The 19999-nt window shown below is 46.2% G+C and overlaps 1 protein-coding gene across 1 annotated transcript in view; it reads left to right on the forward strand.

The window, feature by feature from the left end:
- T265_04208 (hypothetical protein) overlaps positions 1–10829 on the forward strand; it is a gene marked incomplete at both ends in the record, with an annotated part of 25322 nt that extends 14493 nt beyond the window's left edge. The window contains one exon of the mRNA XM_009168890.1: positions 10625–10829. Coding sequence (XP_009167154.1) covers positions 10625–10829 — 205 coding nt within the window. The remainder of the gene's footprint in view (positions 1–10624) is intronic.
- Positions 10830–19999: the final 9170 nt, after the last annotated feature.

Genomic DNA, 19999 nt, shown 5'->3' on the forward strand with positions numbered 1-19999 from the left:
ATGATGATGATGATGATGCTCCATTGAAAGAAACACGTGTCCGAGTTTAGAGCAGTTTTAGAGTGTTGCTTGACGCCAACAACTTGGATCCAGTCGGTTGCGCTATTTCGCAGAGCGTCCGATGATGATGATGATGATGCTCCATCAGGTGAAACACGTGTCCGAGTTTAGAGCAGTTTTAGAGTGTTGCTTGACGCCAACAACTTGGATCCAGTCGGTTGCGCTATTTCCCGAGCAGAGCGTCCAGCATCTCGCAGGGTTGTGGGGATTACATTTCAGTAAGGGTCAACATCAGAAGACATGTACGAAAAGGACTTCAGTAGTTGGCTCTGGTGGACTTGGCTCATTGAGGTCCGAGAGCCTCTCAATGACCAAGCGAGGTTTGCACAACTTCCGCGCTCCTTAACTGTGCAACACCATAGGACAGTCGCATGATCCGAATCCACGTGTCTTCCAGGACGCGCGACAACCCTATAGCCAATGTGGTCTATCTGTCTTGGAGGTTGGCAGCGTGCGAAAATTGTTATGTCTACCCAACAAAGCATTCATATCGCCAGCAACCGTAGCATATGAGCTCTTGGCCCACCACAAGCCGTCTATGACGTCGTAAAAACTGTCTTTGAGCGTATCAGAGCTATCTTGTTCCGATGTGGCGAAATCCGTTTCTTTACACAAAAAAGCTAGTCAATTTAATGATGCTTATTCCAAAGCAGCAGACGAAGGTAGAACAATATTAAGTGCGACTATTTTTGGTGTCGTAGATGACGATCGTTCAGGTGTAGCGCCCGTTGGGTGCCTAGCTCCCATGCCAACGGATGGAGGAACGAGGGCTCGGATACTGCCAGGTTGTCCAAGCCTAGACAGGAGCAGTCAAGATGCTGAGGTTGTGTTCGAGTCACTGACCTTGCTGTCCGTAAGCTGGTGCCTTAACCACTGAGCTACATAAAACCAACTGAGCTAACGATATGAGTTAGCATGAAGCTTCAGAAACACCATATGTTGTATACCGTGTATATGCAAAGATTTCGTCTGCAAATCAATAGCAAGGACGAAATAGATTAAACCAACTAAAATTAGAGCCAGTTTGGAGCAAGATTTTGAGTTCATTCGAGGTCCACCATGGGAACAGCGATTCCCATGCAGTGAGGCGATCCGGTAAATGTGTGAGCCTTCTAGGTTTCTCTAATCGATGCCGCGTCTAGTTTGAATTTTCAGACGCTCAAATGAGTGACTTTCGAGTTCGGACGACGCATCATGATGATTGATAGAAATGAGTCAATCAGTCGGTATGCTCAACTTAGAGTATCTGAAGGTTTCCGTGAGTCATTATCATCAAGGACAGCATGACATCAGCGTTCAACACTGATGCCCATCCGGAGGGACTGTTGTTCACCCAATTTGCCCCAGAATAGCCACGAGTGGAGAGCGGTCACCCGCACAGTGTGCTCTCACCCAGTAAAACCAGAAGCCAAGGCGATTTAGTGTGAAGTTCTTAACGTGTGGGAACATCGCAAGTGCTCGGAAGTGCTACTGGCTTTATTCCAAGCTATGGCGGACAGCAGCCGTCCCAATGTTTCATACCTCTGTGACACTTGTAAAAAGGAAGAGAACAAACACGTTTCCGCGCATGTCTAACGAAGCAGAACAATCAAATGCGAAACCATCAGAAAAGAGGCGTGCCAGTGGAGCACCAAATACTCTATATCCAGTGACAGATCAGCAAAAAACAAGAGCGAGGAGCACAATAGTGGTTAAGGGAGGAATAAATACATAAAGAATCGGTCCCGGGACGAGCAAGCGACTATGTGGCCAGCAATAACCCGTCAGATAGTGGCTAGCTTTCTAGTCAGTGAACATTGGCACTACATCTAGTGTTTAGCAACTCATCACCACCGGCGGTGGCGGTGATAGCAGTGGAGCCAGAACCGTCCATCGTGGATTATATATGTCGATAAGCGCACTTCCAGTCTTCTGAAAAGCTGGTTGCCAGAGCACGCATGAAGGCGCAGAGAGAATGAACTCAGAACTTCAGAAACGGAACAGTTTAGATACCTAGAAAACTGGGACACCTGATTCGACAAGTTTCTTTCAGAACACCAATTGACACACCACAACGACCTCCATGGGTGTCACTGTAGCTGCTCAGACCCAGCAGAAAAAAAGCGATAGTCCGACGGCACTATCGGTATACGAGATTGGAGTCCCTACAAATACAAAGAAATGCGCAAAGGGGTAAGGAGAAAAAGAAAGCATTGACTGTCCAGCTGTTGAATGAGGCTCTCATTCCTGAATCCGGAAACCAGAAAGAAAGCCCAACTGGATGGTCTACATTGGTAGTATTCAAGAAGCTCAAACTCAGCAAACCCCATGTTACACCTATTAAAAAAAATCAAAACGGCCAAGGAAGTTGTGAGAGGACTGGGCTTCGGGGACCGTAAGAAAGTTCTACAACAGATATGACTGCGAGACACCATAAAACTGCACCCCAAACTGCCTCACCTTCGCAGCCAAAAGAAGTAAATGTCAATAAGGCTCTCGACAACTACCTGCATGCGAGTACCTCAATACGCAATCAATGTTGATTGTTCGTGCGTAAATAAAAAAAATCACTCAGCTGTAGCATCCTATCGGTGTTTAACTGCCATGCCACCAGACGGAAGCACGAGGGACGGGATGTTGCCAGGCTGCCCAAGTCCAGACAGGGGAAGTCGAGAGGCAGAGGTCGGATTCAAAATACGGACCTTCCGATTAGTAAATTCACACCCTAACCACTGAGCCATCTCGTCCCCACATGCGTAAACAGCCTGATGAGGGCTAGAGGCATGGTACAATCGCGGACGATTCATGCATTTGCTGGCTTGCGCAGACCATTTGACAACCTCGAAAATATCATACTGCTGACGGAAACCACCAAGCTAGTGATGGATTGGTCCCTGCACAAGTGGAAAAATGCCCTTATCTGCAAGGTGCGGTGGCATACCAGAGATAACCAGACATCTTGAATGAAATGGGTTGCAACCTCGAGTACGGTAAAATACCCCACAGGGTCCAGAGGTGCTTATGCCTTACAGCAACATCTATCTGTTCGACCAAGCCAGCCGCGTGCCGGCGGAATAGAGTTAGTAAAGAAAATCAACAATCACGCTGACAAACTACAGCTACAAGCCAACGTGATGCAGCGAATAAAAACGGTCCAGAAACGCAGCAAGCTTGGACACACAAGAGTGAGGCCAGAATGGGAGGCTTCGCATTCCTAACACTTAGCATTTGCAGGTGTTACAGCCGGTAAGCTTCTCTCTGTTCGCATGAATAGTATGCTGGCTGTCAGTGTTCCATAATTTAAGGGATAAATGCCGTATTCAGCATTGCAAAAGTTTTTGGGCCTAAGGCCTTTCGGATTGGCGAGCCGTGTATCTATCCGGTCAGTCATGGAATTACGGACAGCCGGTGAACCACTCATGCACACAGGGAGGAGCATACCGGTTACAATGGATGCATAGGCCAGGTGTTTGGGATGCAAATAGGTCATTTTTGAATGCGAACATCCCAGGACGGGTTTCCCACTTATCCTCAGGATGATGAAATAACCGCGATACTCGACGCATCTGCGATCGTCCCAAGTAGCAAACGAAGATATAGCTTGAAGAGATTGTCATGTGTAGCCATCGAAGACAGACTGGGGCCGCCACTAGTTCCTTGAAACCCAGGAATACAGAGCAAATTTGCTCTTAAGTGGTTCGCAGACCGGTACATCAGTACTGCGTACCCACAAACACTGGTGATGTATTTGGAATTGCAGTTCAGGAACCTGACAATCTCAAACGCTACGAAGGGGACGCAAGAACTGATAACCCCTCGCTGTCCTCGCCAAAACGAAGAATCATGATTCCCAGGTTGGTGAGACACCACCGCCCCATGAATCCACGTGTGAATCCGGTCGGAGATTTCAACTATCTCTTAACTGGACTCCTCACGCTACCGGATCTGTACTTAATCCCTGTAACAAAAGCCAATCAAAATTCATCAGAAAGTTTTTCGGAGGCTGTTGAGAAATCACAGACTCTAGTAAGGAACAGTGGCGAGTTCAATCAGTAGCCGGAAGTCTGCACAAAAACCAGTGTACGGCGTAGAGCCGGCGCCGCAACATGGAATTGGCTGAGGGTGCACGCGATTGGTCACAAGGTTGACTGGCAACCTTGGATGTAAATACGGGCTTCCGGCAGATACAGTAAGCGGTTCACAGATGCACAGTGAACATCAGGAGTCCACGCGCCAGTAAATGTTGGTTGTACTAATATCAGTGTTCGCCACTAATGAGTTGGTGGTAATGACGCGTATTTGAGGGGATGAAAGGGAATCACTCGTCATTTACATTGTTTCTTTTTATTCTAACGAATTTTTTCAGGCTTACGCGGTGTTTTCACGTGGATTATCTCCTTCCACTTTACTTTCATGAGACAGCACGATAATAGCGGAGCGGAAGAAACATCGACAGCACGAGTGATTAATAGCGGAAAGAAACATCGCAACCAGTCGACTAGATCCAGGTAACCGCTACGTCTGGATTCTGACGTACTTGAGTTTGCAATGAGGGGGTAACCCGATCATTCTAGTTTGTGCCAAATCACAGTGGCCGAGGTTTATGCTTTTGTTATCATCTAAGCATCTATCAAATTCGCCCCTGAAGTTCACAGTCATCACGGTTGGCACCGCAGCATGTGGTGGGCACCCTGAGTCAGAATGCGATATTTCAATCGATAAAACGACGCAGCATTTTAGACGGTTGCCTCTCGTTTCTAATGACGGCTGGGCGGAGGGTTTCTAATGCAGTGCACTTAATTTTGAAGTGCTTTCACCTAAATGACCCAGTTATCTGGAATTCCGGTTAATCCATGTCTGTTGAGATCTATCGTTCCACTAGTCATAGATTTAGTATTTGTTTTTCCGTCAAAATTCACTAGGTCGATTCAGCTTTTGAAGGAAGAATGGCTGGCGTGAACAGCTGCCTCTTAATGTTCCTGACAGATCTAGTACACATACGTGGGGGCTGCGCACCCCAAAACTCCAGAGATCCGTACAGACGAGCCAGTATTGTTTGCACTTTTGGTTACCTGTCGCAATGGGGTCACTGGAAATGCTCGTTCCAATTTCCTGTTGGTCCTTTACGCGTGCCATCGATAGAACACTCCGGCCTAAGCGATAGCTGGAATCATGGAGAACTTCCACTGGCTCATGTTTTTATACAAGCTTGTTCACAGCAGTCAAGTTTCATAAATTCGCGCTTGACTCAAGAGATTGTGGTATTGCCTGAATGTATGATTTGGCGACGCAGCTTCATGTTGTGCTCACAAGCTGCTAGCGCAAACTCTGTGTGTTCAGGTAATCCATTGTTATCCGATTCAAACACTTCGTGATCCAATGATGTGTCCTATGCACGCCACTTATCATGAAGTATTGGTCGAAGGGAGGTTCAGTTGCTCTCAGCCATTTACGTGGTTTCCAGAGATCTTTACCGGGATATACCGCAGATGTATGTGATCTTTGTCAAGCTTTTTAAGCTTTTTAATGATAGTGTCCGGAAGAAAGGTCTGGGAAATAGACATCCGTCCAATAACGGTGATTAGTAGACAGGCTACGCCAGCCTTCTACTGGGGACTTCTGATGGTTGTCAAATAGGATGTTGGAGTCCGCGAGTAAACTGCTGAGCTAGTGGGCTTCTAAAGCTTTAGGTGTGATTAGCAACGCAGTCGTCCACCAATCGTCCTCAGCAGGTAATCCATCTGGATCTTCACCAAGGGAGACGCAGGCTGACATCCCACCCTATGTGAAAATGTTTGGTCGAATATTTACGAAGTTGTAGAGTAGGGTCGCCTGGGTTCCGCGAGTCTTACTTAGAAGATAGTTGGTAGATGAAACTGGTGTTGACAACATAGTAAGAGCAGACTATAGTCGTCCAGATGTACCATTCTTTCCGTGCCTATCTGCAATGCTTTTAGGGTCTTCCGGTCAGCAAGTGTTCTATAGTCGTCCAGATGTACCATTCTTTCCATGCCTATCTGCAATGCTTTTAGGGACAAATGGGGGTAAGTCACTGCCGGGCTGCTCAATCTGAGACGGGAACAGCCAGGATGCCGGTGACTGGATTGAATCACTGGTCTTCCGGTCATCAAGTGTCCTCCCTAACCACCGAGCTATCTTGAGCTAATAACCGGGTAACCCAGCCCTGTCTTTGCAGTCCCAGGAAAAATTCGGTTCCGGCAGCCTTTTAGAAAGCCCGTCGAACTGGGCATGTAACACTTTGATAGGCCAGATCTTATCAGGGCATAAACACCAACCAACATGTTGGGACACTACCAGATTCCTGATGGAAGCCAGTCAAGGCAAGTTGGTGGATTGGCTTGATAGATCCTTTTTGGCTCCAGAACTGCCAAATCAATGGTAGTAAACATTACCTTATATTGTTCCGGTTCATCCTGTCAACAACGAGACAAGAGTGTTTTTCAGACTTCCCCATGCGGTGATTAAGAACTACCAGATTGCGCAATATCCCCGCCTTCTTACAGTGACACCAAACAAGACTCGTTTTTCACTCAATATTCCAACACACGCGCAAAATTTCAAAATCTTCGCCTATGACATGGGTTGGCTTTTCTCAAGTTTTGGCGGGAATTATATCACAGGTCCCATAGGTAGCTTCCTTTGCCGAGCTTCAGCCGAAGTTATGTATATTGGCATCCACTACCGGGGATCAAGTCAAACGATGGAGCCACATTCACGTGGCCTCTCAGTCCTGGTTGCGTGATGAATGGTTTGTGTGCTAATTTGGACAAGTTTGTTGCAAGCGTTTCACCTTCTGTCTAGGCGATTTTATCAGCGCGCAGGTTATGGTAGCCTAATATAATCCTGGGGGTAAATGCAATAGCTACGTTTTCTACCATGACTGACAGTGGCGAGTTGCAAAAGGTACAAAAATAAACGCAATCCAAAATCGGGGCAAGTCAAAAGGGAAATTCATCGTTTCTGAGAGTCTTTTGGTAGAAGTCCGGACGGTGAAGACGTGCCATTTCCACATGGTCGCTGCTGCGCGTGTTCCGTAACTGTCCATGTGGTTGACTTCCTGCTCCCTGCGTGCGCGAGTGTGTTGACCTTTTTCCGTCTTTCCATGTGTAGGTAGGTTTGCGTGTACGTCACTACGTCAGTACATGACCAATTTCTAGGCTTACTGGATGCTACAGACAGTCAATATCAGATGTGTCACCTTTGTATGACGTATGTTGAGTGTAGGAAAAAAGACGAGTCGCATTTTCTAGCTAGCGACTGTGAGCTGAACAGTCAGGTATGTTGGCAAACGGATAGCTACAAACTTACAAGCGATTGTGAGCTGAGTGCGACGTTTTTGAGAGTGCGGGTTGGTATATGGTCTTTTCACCCTGGTAGACCTGTTTGTCTGTTCATACGATGGTTCCTACTAGTTAATCCGTCTTTTGATAGACGAAAGGACGTCCTTGGGGCTTGAAACTTCCGGGCCACCTTTCCTGACTTTTGTTTATTTCTGTCATGGCGATTCTTGCTACTTTGTCACAGTCTTGTGGCCGTGGCTGGCCCCGGTGATTGTAATGGTTTAGTTGTCTCTTTCTCTTAGTGAGGCATAGATAGGCTTGAGTTTCTGCACTGGCTGATGGAATACTTTGGGGTGTAACACATTTCTTGGAATTCCATCACCCTCCCTGTACTATTGTTTGTGGCGCATTTTACGTGTTTTCAACTACACCTATTTCCTTTTTTATCACCACGTAAAGAAATAAGAGTCGGTTCTCTTTTGAAGAGTACGATGTGTTCACAACTTTGCGGTTAATTACCTTTTAACTGTGTAACATAATACCTGTTAACTCGTTTGACTTGATACAGGATAATGCTTCTTGCTCCTTTTTGGCCTTGTCTATCGTTCTTGGTAGTAGTTTCCAATGTGACGGTTTTCAATAGTATTTCTGGTCTCAGTTCAGTATCACTGAGAGCAGGCACCTTTTGACGCGACTCGGTGCGCGATTACGGTGATGAAAACAAGTGCCCATATGGGATAGGATTTAGATAGATTTTTGCTTAATAGACCAGCCACCAAGGGTTAAGTTTGCTAACATACGACAATAAAGTACAAGGGATCTAGTAAAAGACCGTATAAGTACGCAGAGTAGTGGTGTGTTTAGGGGAATCAGATGTATAACAGCTGACGCGGGTAAACTTCCGAGTTGAATGGTTGGTCTGGTCTTTTTTACCTGAGTTGGACAGCACCAGGAGAGAAATTAGTTGTTGTAGAAATGGTCACCAGTCCCCGAAGCACTGCTATCAGCTTCAAGTTAACAAGTGGTGTATGGCGAATAAAAAGCCTCATGGCACTGCTCTTGAATGTTGGTAGCGGAGGTTTAGGAACCTCTGTATATATATACTCCTCATTGTACATGTTGACTCCTGAGAGCAGCGGGTAGGTGCGGGTTTCTTATTGACTAAGTTAGCTTTGGTGCGGTAAAACCACAATTATGACAAGCGCGTCTATAGTTCCGCACGCCCATGTAATACATGGGCATCACTAAGTCTCCGGGCTGATCCATCTGTTTTTTCCGAATTTCTGTTTTTACAGACGGGAAGCTGGGTCTTTTCATTTTTTTATCGTCTGTAGCTATAGCTTTGCCAGTTAAATGACAACTTGGACGAGTCCAACCCAGCAGCATTAAACAGAAAACAACAGTGTTCTCTCCCGAATTAAAGGCCATGCTCAGAACCACGGGCTGTGGGCGAAGCACCCTTGCTACTGGAGGGGCGGTGGGTACACGAACGCACCATGGTGCACCGCAACGGGGCTACCCTACTTACGGGACGTACCGGCCACCGAAAGAGGTTTGCATCCCTCGTGCAAGCTACCAGATCTGCAAGGTGGCATGCCACCAAGCAGTCATAATTGCGGCTTGTGCATCAATAAGGAACTCCACCTACAAGATATTCTATCCGGTCGCTGGAAACCAGGCCAGTAAAACAACTCAGTCAGCTGAAGCGAGTAAACGACAAACAGCCGCTGGAAAAGGCAAGAAGTGGATGCAAATAAGGCGGCAGCTATCATTGGAATAACTGAGACAGAACGGAGATGGCAGAGCGCATGAACCATGGTTAAATGATGACGGCGCGTGAGCTATCAAACAAAACAGTAACGTACCGCAACGTTGTGTGCTTGTGCTGAATAGGTTGCGAGGCGTATATTTTGTTCTCAGGTACGAGGAACTCTGGTTTTTGCTTGTTTTATGTTGGTTGGGGTTAACAGGATGGAGTACATATCTTACCTAAATTACCAGTGTTGCGCGGCATGAGCTTGGCAACTGACAGTACTCAGGTCCTAAAGGGCTCAAAGCAACGGTCAGAGCACCCAAAACTATATTATGGCCGAGCCCTTTTGCCGCATTCACCATTTTTCCGTGGCCCGTTGCCTTGAAGGTTTTGCAGAATCGAGAGAAAATGTGAACCATGGGCCCTGATTCACAGAATCTACCGGGCTAATGATCCGTTCTCGGTGCTTTTTGGTGAAAAATGCAACATGTTATTTCTCAAATACTGTCCCCGTTCCGTCGTAGTTTTCGCATACAGCACCAGACAGAATGTTTCCCAAACATCCAAAAAGGGTGTTTATCATGATTGTTGCAATGATAAAGGGAAAGGTCCAATATGATTTGCGCCAATTAATGCTGCCGGCGTAAAAATGTATACTAGAGGAAGAGGACTGCTTTCCTCTGAATGTGTTCAAAATTTTTGTTCTCTAGGGACCAACGCTTGTGAGTTGTCCGGGCCATGTGCCCTGGTTTCCATATCGCTCACCCTGATGGGGCGCTCGAACCGCAAACGGCGTCAAATAAGCAGACGTTACGCCAGTTGCAGCAGACTGTGCTTGTGTGTTGATGCGCCCGAGAGTAAAAAGTGTATTCTTGGAAGAGTAAATCCACCTTTAGTTGTCTGTTGGCTGCCACAGCCCTAACAGCATCGTGGACAGTAATGTCCGTCTTGGCAGAAACCACACCGCCAAAGAAGCACGATGCTCACCTAATTTAAATTGAAGCCTTAAACTATATAGTGGTGGGAGGAAGCAGCATGTAGTGCCAGTTGATCTCGAGCGCCCTGAGGTCTCTAAATCTCTGGGATTCAATCAGGAAATCTGATAATAAGCTGAGAGCCTTAGCAACAATCACCATGTTTGAGGATTCATGGAGTAATACGCAAGATCGAGTTTCTTGGGTCGTTTTTATTATTGTCATTCAGCGTCTTTCGAAGTCAACTTCTGTAGCGCATGCAGTCTCGCGTTGCGATCGCTTGAATTTTGACACACTTTTAACCTATAGCGGACGCAACACATGGCTGCAATACCACCACGAAAGATTCTCTAAAAATGGCACACTCGGAGTTGTAGGATCCTGATGGCTTAGCGACTCACAAGCCGCTTGGATCTTCAGGCCTCTTGATTGGTGGTCGCTTCTTCGTTTCCTGCAACGCAGTGAGTTATCGTCCAACTGATTTCTGAAATCCTTTTTTCATTGATCTCCTACGTAGAGAAATTTTTTCGATTCGTTTTCCGTTGTTTGCCTCTCAGAACCGAAGCAACTTCTTTCACTCATCGAGCACACGTCCCGTCTACACTCTTCCTCATGAAATCCATCATTGCGGTCTCCCTTCATGCGCAGTTGTCTTGCCGCTTTTCGGGCATAATGCCTCCTTTTTTGCCGGCCACCTTCAAATGTCAACGACCTGAAAATGGTATTGGGCTTAACATGCTCCGCAAGTGGAAAGAGCAGTAGTGGCTGTGCTTGTTCCCTATGCCAGTTTAGTTACGAACGCGTGTGTATCGGAATATGCCCACTTTGTGACACTGCCCTTATCCTCGCGATCCCTAGTACCCGCAGGTTCCGCCAGTCATGCGTTATTGTAACTGCAAAGTTATCACCATAACTCGAGGTATACCACCCATCAGTTAGGAAATAAACATTATTTAACATCTAACAAATTTTCCTGTACCATGTGCCACAAAAACCGCGAAACCGCGAAACCACGAAAGCACACACTTTCTCTCCTGGTATATATCCAACTCATGTAATAAACACTCGATTAACCAGTTAGCTCAGAATTCCATTCCCGCCTGCCCTTACACATATGATTCCCATACCACACTTTTGCGCGCTTATACCGGTTTTTACTAGATCCCTTGTAATATAATACCGTATATCAGCGAAACCAGCCCCTGGTCGCTAGCCTACTAAGTACAAATCTATCTACTCCCTACTCCATGTAATCGCTTGTCATCATCCTAGTTGCATCAGACGCCAAGTTTTCCTTTCTTTCTATGTATATAAATGCATGTTATCCCATTTCATATCCCCTCAAACTCACTATGTTTTGCAAATCTCCTCCCAACCCCTCACCCTCCCAAGCTTTAAACTTCGAAAGTGCCCGCTTTGGACGACCTGGTTGGCTGAACTCCACTCCACCTGGCCCATGATCTACAACTCCAGGATCACCAAGCGGACCAAGAAAACCTGCAGTCCCATATCGGCTTCGTTCCAGCTTGTTTCCTCGACCAGGCTAAAATGAATGCTGCTGCTCATTGACCTGCACACCCAAGACGAATCATCTCAAATGTGACGTTCGTCACGGGGCTGTCCAAAAACTGAAACATGTCAGGCCAATGATAGCACGGCACTGTCATACGCAGTTTGATAGCACACCCGCAACTGCTCCATTCCTCCCCTCAACCGTGCCCTCTTGCCTACTCGTTTCATTGACCCCAACGACCACCATGACATTCACTCCAACCTATTGGACTACTCGTTCAAATTCAACCACCTCTGTGTCCCCATCCAACCTAACCCCTACAGCTGACGTCCCAGCAACAGAGCAACCAGTGAGTCTACTTGTCCTCAGATTGCACCATATTTTTTAGATTAAACTTGCCGTGTTCTTCCAATTCGAATTATTCCATCCCCATCTCCACTTTCGCTTGTTATGACTCCGGCCATTAACCCAACCGCCCAAGGTCACTCATGGCCAGCAATGGTTTTCCAGTTTTAGTTCATGTCAGCCAACTGAGTCACTGAATTACTCGGACCTCATGCCTGTTGTTCCCTGCAAGTTGAAAAAGAAACATTATTATTATTTAATCGAGTACCTCCCACTGTTAGTGACATTTTCCCCTTTTCGCGCAGTCACCACTACCCGCAAACCCCTCAGTAATGCCCCATTCCGACTGTAAACGCATGATCATGCCAGACGGCATGCCACCCACAAGTTGGGAATTATCATTATCCGCATCCTCTGGGCCTGGGTAAACATTAAATGCTTGCAAACTCTCCCCTGAACTGAGTGTCATTCTTTGAAACCTCTGCTATATCCACGCCTGGCCTTGTACTTCACTTCCTCTCTTGTGTTTATTTCATTTACTGCCCACCCACGATGTTGAATACACCTCGATCGACTCTGAACACATGCCCAGTTAACTCTAAATCATGCATTGATACCCCCCGAATCCCCGTGGTGTTATAACACATCGTGGGTGGTTTTACGGGCTTCCTAACCAGAGTGACCGGCTCGCCATTGAAACTGTCAATATCTTCGCCAACATTCACAAAAAATTGGAGGAAAACCAGCTATTGTCGAAAGCCTATATCGCTGGCCAACGCTTGCATTGGTTGATGTATGTTTCAGGGGAACGACTCCGCGAATCTAACAGCAGAGGAAAAATGGTCCCATATATGAATCGACAAAGACTCACAATATGCACGCGGCGTGACGCCCCTGGCGCGGTTAGCTTCACAGTCTATTCATTAGGTTGCAAGTGCACCATGCTGAGGCCCCCGCCGACCACGATCAGGCACCTCACTTTTTCCGGCGTGCTTTATTTTACCAGTTCGTCTAGGCCAGCCTAACTTCTAGGAGTATTTACTACTTCTTTCTGCGCAGCACGTAATATCAGAAAGTCATCCCTATCCCAAGTCAGTATGCTACTGTGGAGATTTCGTCCTGTGAAACCAATCTACGCTGAAAAGCCGAGAAGCACTGTGCAGCTGTTTCATCCTTAGTTGGAATCATCAGCAGTGTGCATCTCACGAAACACCGGAGAGTCTCGTACCCGCAACCTCTTGGCTAGCAGTTTGAACACTTAACCATTCGGTCACGAGTGGCTGATCAGCAGTGTGATTAACTCGCATATAGACAGGATATAGCGCCGCTGATGATTCCCAATAAGAATGAAACAGCTGTACAGTGTTTCTCGGCTTTTCAGCATAGATTGGCTTCACTGACAGGACGAACTCTCCACAAAAATCCCAAATCAGTACGCTACTGTTCACAATGCCTCCAAATGACAACTTTTATTCATCTACAAACACTTAACCGACAATCTGACCCGGTAAAAGACGATATGTGATGGATTTTTAAACGTTCATCAACCCAGTGCCCCGAAATTCATGGTCCTTCCTAAGCTGATACCCGTGACAGCCATGCATAATCTCACAGCTTTCACGTAGTTTAACTTATCTCTAGCACTTCCCCATCCAAAATGCTTCTTGCGCCCAAAACACCGTCCGAATACACTGGATTTGTGTCAAAACTACAAGGTACTAGTCCGCTTAGTATGCTCTTTTCAACTCTTTTCAACTGCCCATGGACCAACTAATTCATTCTACGGCATTATCCTGGAGGCAGTATGTCAGTGAAAATAAGACTTTGCCCTGTACACACACTGCATTTGCTGACAGCCATCAAACAACCAACTAACCTCACTTGTCAGTGAAAATAAGACTTTGCCCTGTACCCACACTGTATTTGCTGACAGCTGCGACGTCTCTGTCTAGCGGGGTGCTTGCCACAAAAATGAAAAATTTTTTCCACAGAGGTCGCGAACTGCTGCTCCAGTTTGAGTTCGAGCGGACAAAGTTGACGTGGCTATTGTCCACACATAGAAAGAATACATTGTCCATACATACATATTGTCCATACATTGCCCATACATAGAATACGTACGAAAACCAATATAGGAGAAAACACTTGAAAGAATTATCGCTCCCACCGAATCTCTCAATTTTCTCACGGAGGCATCATGTTGAGCCATTGCAAGCAGTTACAATATAGCGTGTGCCCAAAATAAACATTGAGTTTGGCGAATATACACTCATTTGAAAACTAATTTTTTGGAGACTCACTTGGGACCCAGCTGAATCTCTCGTTTATGATGTTCTCAGGCAACTGAATGTGCCGCACCAGGCCGCCTCATGTTTTAGTCGCTACGATATTTGAAATATCGCGATACATGTATACCCTTGTAATGTACTACTCATAAGGGCGAAACCGGTCGTGGGCTGTCGACGGATTTTCAGCAACCATATGAGTAGTACATTATAAAGGTAAACGTTGAGTTCTTTTAAAAGAATTTTACTGAAACTGAGACTGCCTGCGGAGATTTTAAGGGCTTGAATAAATTACATCAAATGCTACAACTTTATTTAAGAGTTTCCCCCGTTCAAGATGCGGTTAAATGGAAATTTGAGGTCTGCCTCTAAAGAAGGAAGGAAGGCAAGGAACTCATGTACACAAGGATATATATGATTTGGGCGCGGCAAAAGCACCGAGAATTCGGCCCAGTCTGGCAACCAGCTTTCAGCAGACACTGCGACCCATTCAGTTTTCTTTCGTGTATATTGGTGCTTGGGGAACGGTGTACTGGTCTGGTTACCTAATAAAACCACTTTGCCGGGAGTATGTGGTAAAAAATAAAACTAATAACGCCAGCCTGAGCATCTTATAATAAAAAGGTCAGATAGAACAGACTCGCTAAGAATTGCTTCCTTTAAAATTAATCGTTGGCCCGGTTTAGCGAATAAACAATAATCCAATCATGGTTGTTCAGAGGTCTTCTTCCTAACAGTTCTCACATACCAAATTCCGAAGAAAGTCTTACTAGTTTTGATACCAGAGTTAGCAAATGAGACTCGCGAATGAACCCTGCAGGCGCGGGCGAAATCAAACAAGAAAGTCGAAGCACGTGACTACGTTCGCATTGCCCGAAATTGTACAAGTGCGCGTTTTTGTAGTTTTTCGTATTCAAACAAAAAACCTTCATGCAATGACAAAATATGTAAGGTTTTAATGGAAGCAAAATAAACTATAAGATACCACGCTATTCCTCCAATAGAGAGTTGGCCATGAAAGGGGAAAACGCTGGAATAATGGAAGCAACGATTAAAAAACTCGCTCACTTCAAGTTTCGTAGTCAGCTAAGTGCTGAGGGAAACGGACGCGTCTTCAGGAACGACCAGTGGAGTGAGTGAGGTTGGCTGCAGGGGTACTATGGGTAGGTGCAGGTGTTGGTGGAATAAAAGGATTGCTGGATGTGGTCGTGGGTGCTTCAGTAAAAGCATGATTCAGACGATCAATGAGAACGGTGTGGTGCCTTCCACTTCGCTCTAAATAGGTATTTAAAGTGACTTTCGGTAACCTTGAAGGGACCATCACATCAGAGTTGGGGGTTTCCCCGTTGCGTCATGTCGGACAAATACAAATGGTGTAGAAGAGAGATCGGTTGAGATGTGCTCTTTTCGCTTTGGTTGTCTGGTTGGTGTTCGACGAAATTCGGACACATGCTGTTTCAGACGGGTGACGAATGTGACAGGTGATTTGGGCGTAACGTTGCAACGTATTCTAGTTCGGCTGGTGAACAGTGAAGATCCTCATTAATAGTGGAGCGAATAGCAAGCAAAATGTGGGGTAAAGAAGAGGACCATGGACAATTAAGGCAGCTTTGAGGTAGCGATGGAAACGCACAACTAGACCGTTGGAGCAGGGGTAATACGCGGTAGTCGACGTGCGATGAAAACCGAATAGTGTAGAAAACACACGAAGGAGATAACACTGAAATTGTGAATCACAATCGGTAGTAACGGTGGAGGGTGTGCCAAAATTACTCACCCAGTGCCGCAAAAATGAAAGGGTAGCCGTTTCAGCCGAAGTGTCCGAAATGGGTAAAGCTACTGGCCGAAAGGGTAAGACGATCAAACATAGTATGGATATGAGTGAAACCGTTTGATGGGGAAAGTGGACCAACAATGTCGATATGGACGTGTGTGAATCGATCATCAGGAACGGTAAATGAACCAATAAGTGAGTTCGTATAACGGGTTACTTTACTGCGTTGACAGGCAACGCACTGTTTGGCCCAGGATGTCGGGTCCTTATTCACGAAGGGTCATACAAAGCGTGCGCTAACCAACCTCCTAGTTGCTCTGATTCCTGAATGAGAAATTTCATGAAAGTGGCCGAAAACAACGCGTCGAAAGGCTTCGGGGATGATTAGGCGAGCTAAGCCGGTAGAAATATCACTAAAAAAGGTTTCGGATTGGAGGGGTGAGGGAATTGAAGAGACTTGAAATGAAGGGAAGGATAGAATGGGAGAAAAATTTGGATCACTACGATGATGGTTCGCCAGCTTGGCTAGGTCCACCATTGTGGAAGGATGAAGAGCGTTGATGTCAGGACGGGATAGTGCGTCTGCGACGACACCATGTGAGGCTGGTGTGTACCTAATATCGGTAGTGAATTGCGAAATGTTGTTAAGGTGACGTTTCTCGTGTGGTGAATATCGATCAGGCTTTGCGTTAAAAGCATGCGCAGTTGGCTCGTGACTGGTTGGAGCGGTAAATGATATACCTTATAACAAGTGCCGGAAATGGCGAATAGCGAGGTGAACGGTGAGAAATTCACGACCAAAAGTATTGTGACGCGTATGTGCAGGCCTCATCTTCTGCGAGGAAAAGGCTAATGGTTGAGATAGTTAAAAACTTGATGGAATACGGCGACGACAGCAGCGTTTGAAGCATCAGTTGTCAAAATCAGCTTTGTGATTTTGCGGGTATCGAGGAAAGATAACTTTGTGGCGTGAGCAATGGTTTGCTTAGCTCTTTCGAAAGCAGCCTTAGCGGCGGGGAAGGTGGCTGGTTTTTCTTTAGGGCCAAGTAAATCGCCTGGCGCCTTCAAAATATCTGTACAATTAGAGATGAATCGCCGATAATATTTGATGATACCGATGAAACAACGAATTCGGGTGAGTGGTGGGTATGAGAAAAGACTCTAGGGCCAAATTGCGATCAGGCAGTGCGATGGGGTCAATGTGATGGTCAAGAATATCTAGGCTAGTAACACCGAATAAGCATTTGTCAATGTTTAAACGTATGTTGTATGTGGAAAGACGCTCAGAATCTGCCCTGACATCTTCTTTTCTCAGTTGAGGAGGTGCTAGCGATTAAAACATCGTCAAGATAGGCATACACAAAAGGTAAACCACGTAAAACTTCGTCCATGAAACGTTGAAACGTTTGAGCTGTATTTCGAAGACCAAAGGGCATACGCGTGAATTCGAAAAGGCCAAACGGTGTTGTGATGGCTGTTTTAGGAATGTCATCCGGAGCTACGGGTATGTGATAGTATGCACGTACGAGGTTGAGTTTGGAGATGTTTATGTGGCATAAGGTACTTCCGAAATCGTGGATATATGGGATGGGATACCAGTCTGGGATAGTAGCGTTATTGAGAGAACGATAATCTCCACAAGATCTCCAATCACCTTTGGATTTCTTGGGCACCATATACAGGGGCGATGACCAGCGACTGGATGAAGTAAAGAAGATGTCGAGTTCGTGCATGTGTTCCAACTCGTGTTTTGCGATTCGGAGCTTATCCGAACGAAGTCGGGGTAGACCACTTGGACGATCGATGATGTGGGATAGGAGACTAGTGCGAGGAGAGCCACAGTGAGTCGTCGCCGTTACTGACTGGCCGGGGTGTTTAAACGGGTGTTGGGACGCGGCTTGAAGGAACAAGGCGGTTGGCATGCGTGCTTGAGGACCGAAAGTTTGGTGACACCAGCACCAAGAGGGACGGGCACGAGACAACGATCGGATCGTGGGCGAGGTTGATGATTGTTGATCCCCAGCCGTTGTAGTTCGGAGTCGGTAGAAGTAGTGTGTGTGTGGCGGTGGATGGAGTTTACGGGGTTATTGGGGTCGGCTTCGTGGATTTTATCGGCCATTTGTGCTATCTGCTCCAAGTTGTGGTCATCAACGAAAGCACTGATGACGTGGGACATGGAGTGGGGTAGTTTATCGAGCCTTGATTTCCACCACTAGCTTACAACCGCAGGGAAGACTGCGCATATGGTGGAGCATTTGTGATGGCGACCTGTCACCAAGTTCGACAGTGGTGAATAAATCCCGTAGCATTTTGTTTTCGGACTTCTCTGTCCTACTGATGATGGCCTCTCGAAGTGCGTCAACAGATCTTCTACTTCTATTGCTACATCACAAAGAAGATGCTGGACAACATAGGAAAACCGGGTCGCTTGGGAACTGACAAGTCGGCTAGTAAACACAGCTTCCACCTGATGAAACCATACGTTGCGATTGCGGGGATTATAGCCTGGTAAAGGTTTGATAATTGCATTCTCGACTAAATCCGCTGAATCAAATTGTGCCTCCATAATTACCGGGCAAAAGAAAAAATACGACGACTTGAAAGGAAATGTTTTGAAAAAATACCTAGAAATACTCGGGCTCACCAAATCTGTAGTGGTCTGGCTACCCAATAAGTTACTTTACCAGGAGTGTGTGGCAAAGAATTGAAAACAACATCGCTAGATTGTGTATACAATAATAAAGAAGGCAAATGGAACAGATCCACTAATAATTGTTCTCTTTAAAATAGTCCGCAGCTGGCCTAGGTCAACGAATGAACAATGATCCAATCAAAGTTGTCCGAGTGTCTACTTCTGAACAGTTCCCACATATAGTAGTTTCCGAAGATGGTCTGAAATGTTTTGATAACAGAGTTCGCACGTGAGACTCTCGATTGACCGCTGCGAAATCAGAAGATGGAGTCAAAGTACGTGACCAAATTTGCATTGCGTGAAATTGTACAAGTGCGCGTTTTTGTAGTTTTCCGTATACAAACAAAAAACGGTTGTGCAATTGGCAAAATACGTAATGCTGTAATGGAAGCAGAATGAAGGTACAAAACACCACGACGGCAGCCGCTGAACAACAAGAAGGAAACCCATCCGGGAAACTTGTTCGAAGGCCCCGATTCTGTGTATCAATCCGTCAATTTCTTGAAAAACCCGATTGGCTGTTGGGCCCACATTTCCGAACAATCAGAGCTCAGCTCGATACTGGACCTGCCATGGGCTCGTCCTCTGACCAATCGAATACGGATTAGGTTTATTGGCCGTTGCAGCCCCTCACTCCGAGTCGTGGGGCGGTTTATGCACGGGATAATGTCGACATTTATCCCTGTGTGGTCAGTCAACCTTCGAAGGATCAGACCATAGAGCGCGTTCGATGCCGAAGCTACCAGTCCAGTATCACGGTTATTTTCGCACGGTTCACGTATCTGTTTTGAAGGCAGACACTTTCTCTTCACTCCACATATCACCAGGTTATTTGGGATGGCTAACCATGGGTTCTCCGTCTTCTGTGAAGAGGAAGGGCTGCAGAATGCCGACGCCGGATCCGGTGCTGGTGCCTTGCCACTTTTCACCATACTTTATTTCTCCTGACGGGCATTCTCCTGACATTCCATTCATCCACATACACTAGTTTCAGGAGGCCAGCTATACTTTTCTCCAAAGTGCTCGATCCATCTTTTCAGTGGCCTCATTGCGATTGAATTGATGAATCGCCTCTTTACTTTTGGTTTCACCGACCGTTTCCCGAATCTGGCTACTTGATCTCATTAGTTGGGAACGGTTGTTTCAGGTGGTAAGAGCTTTTGCGACTCCCTGAGCTTCTCTTGTACACCAGGGCTCTCTGGGCTTTACAGTATTTGGCGTTTTGTGGTTTGCGTGCGCTGTGCTATGTGACATACTGGTGTGGATTTCCTGACATCGATCAGGACTAGCGATCTCGACGATATCCAGTGTTCATTTGTATGG

Source organism: Opisthorchis viverrini (assembly GCF_000715545.1).
Source record: "Opisthorchis viverrini unplaced genomic scaffold opera_v5_66, whole genome shotgun sequence".
In the NCBI taxonomy this organism is placed as follows: Eukaryota; Metazoa; Platyhelminthes; class Trematoda; order Opisthorchiida; family Opisthorchiidae; genus Opisthorchis; species Opisthorchis viverrini.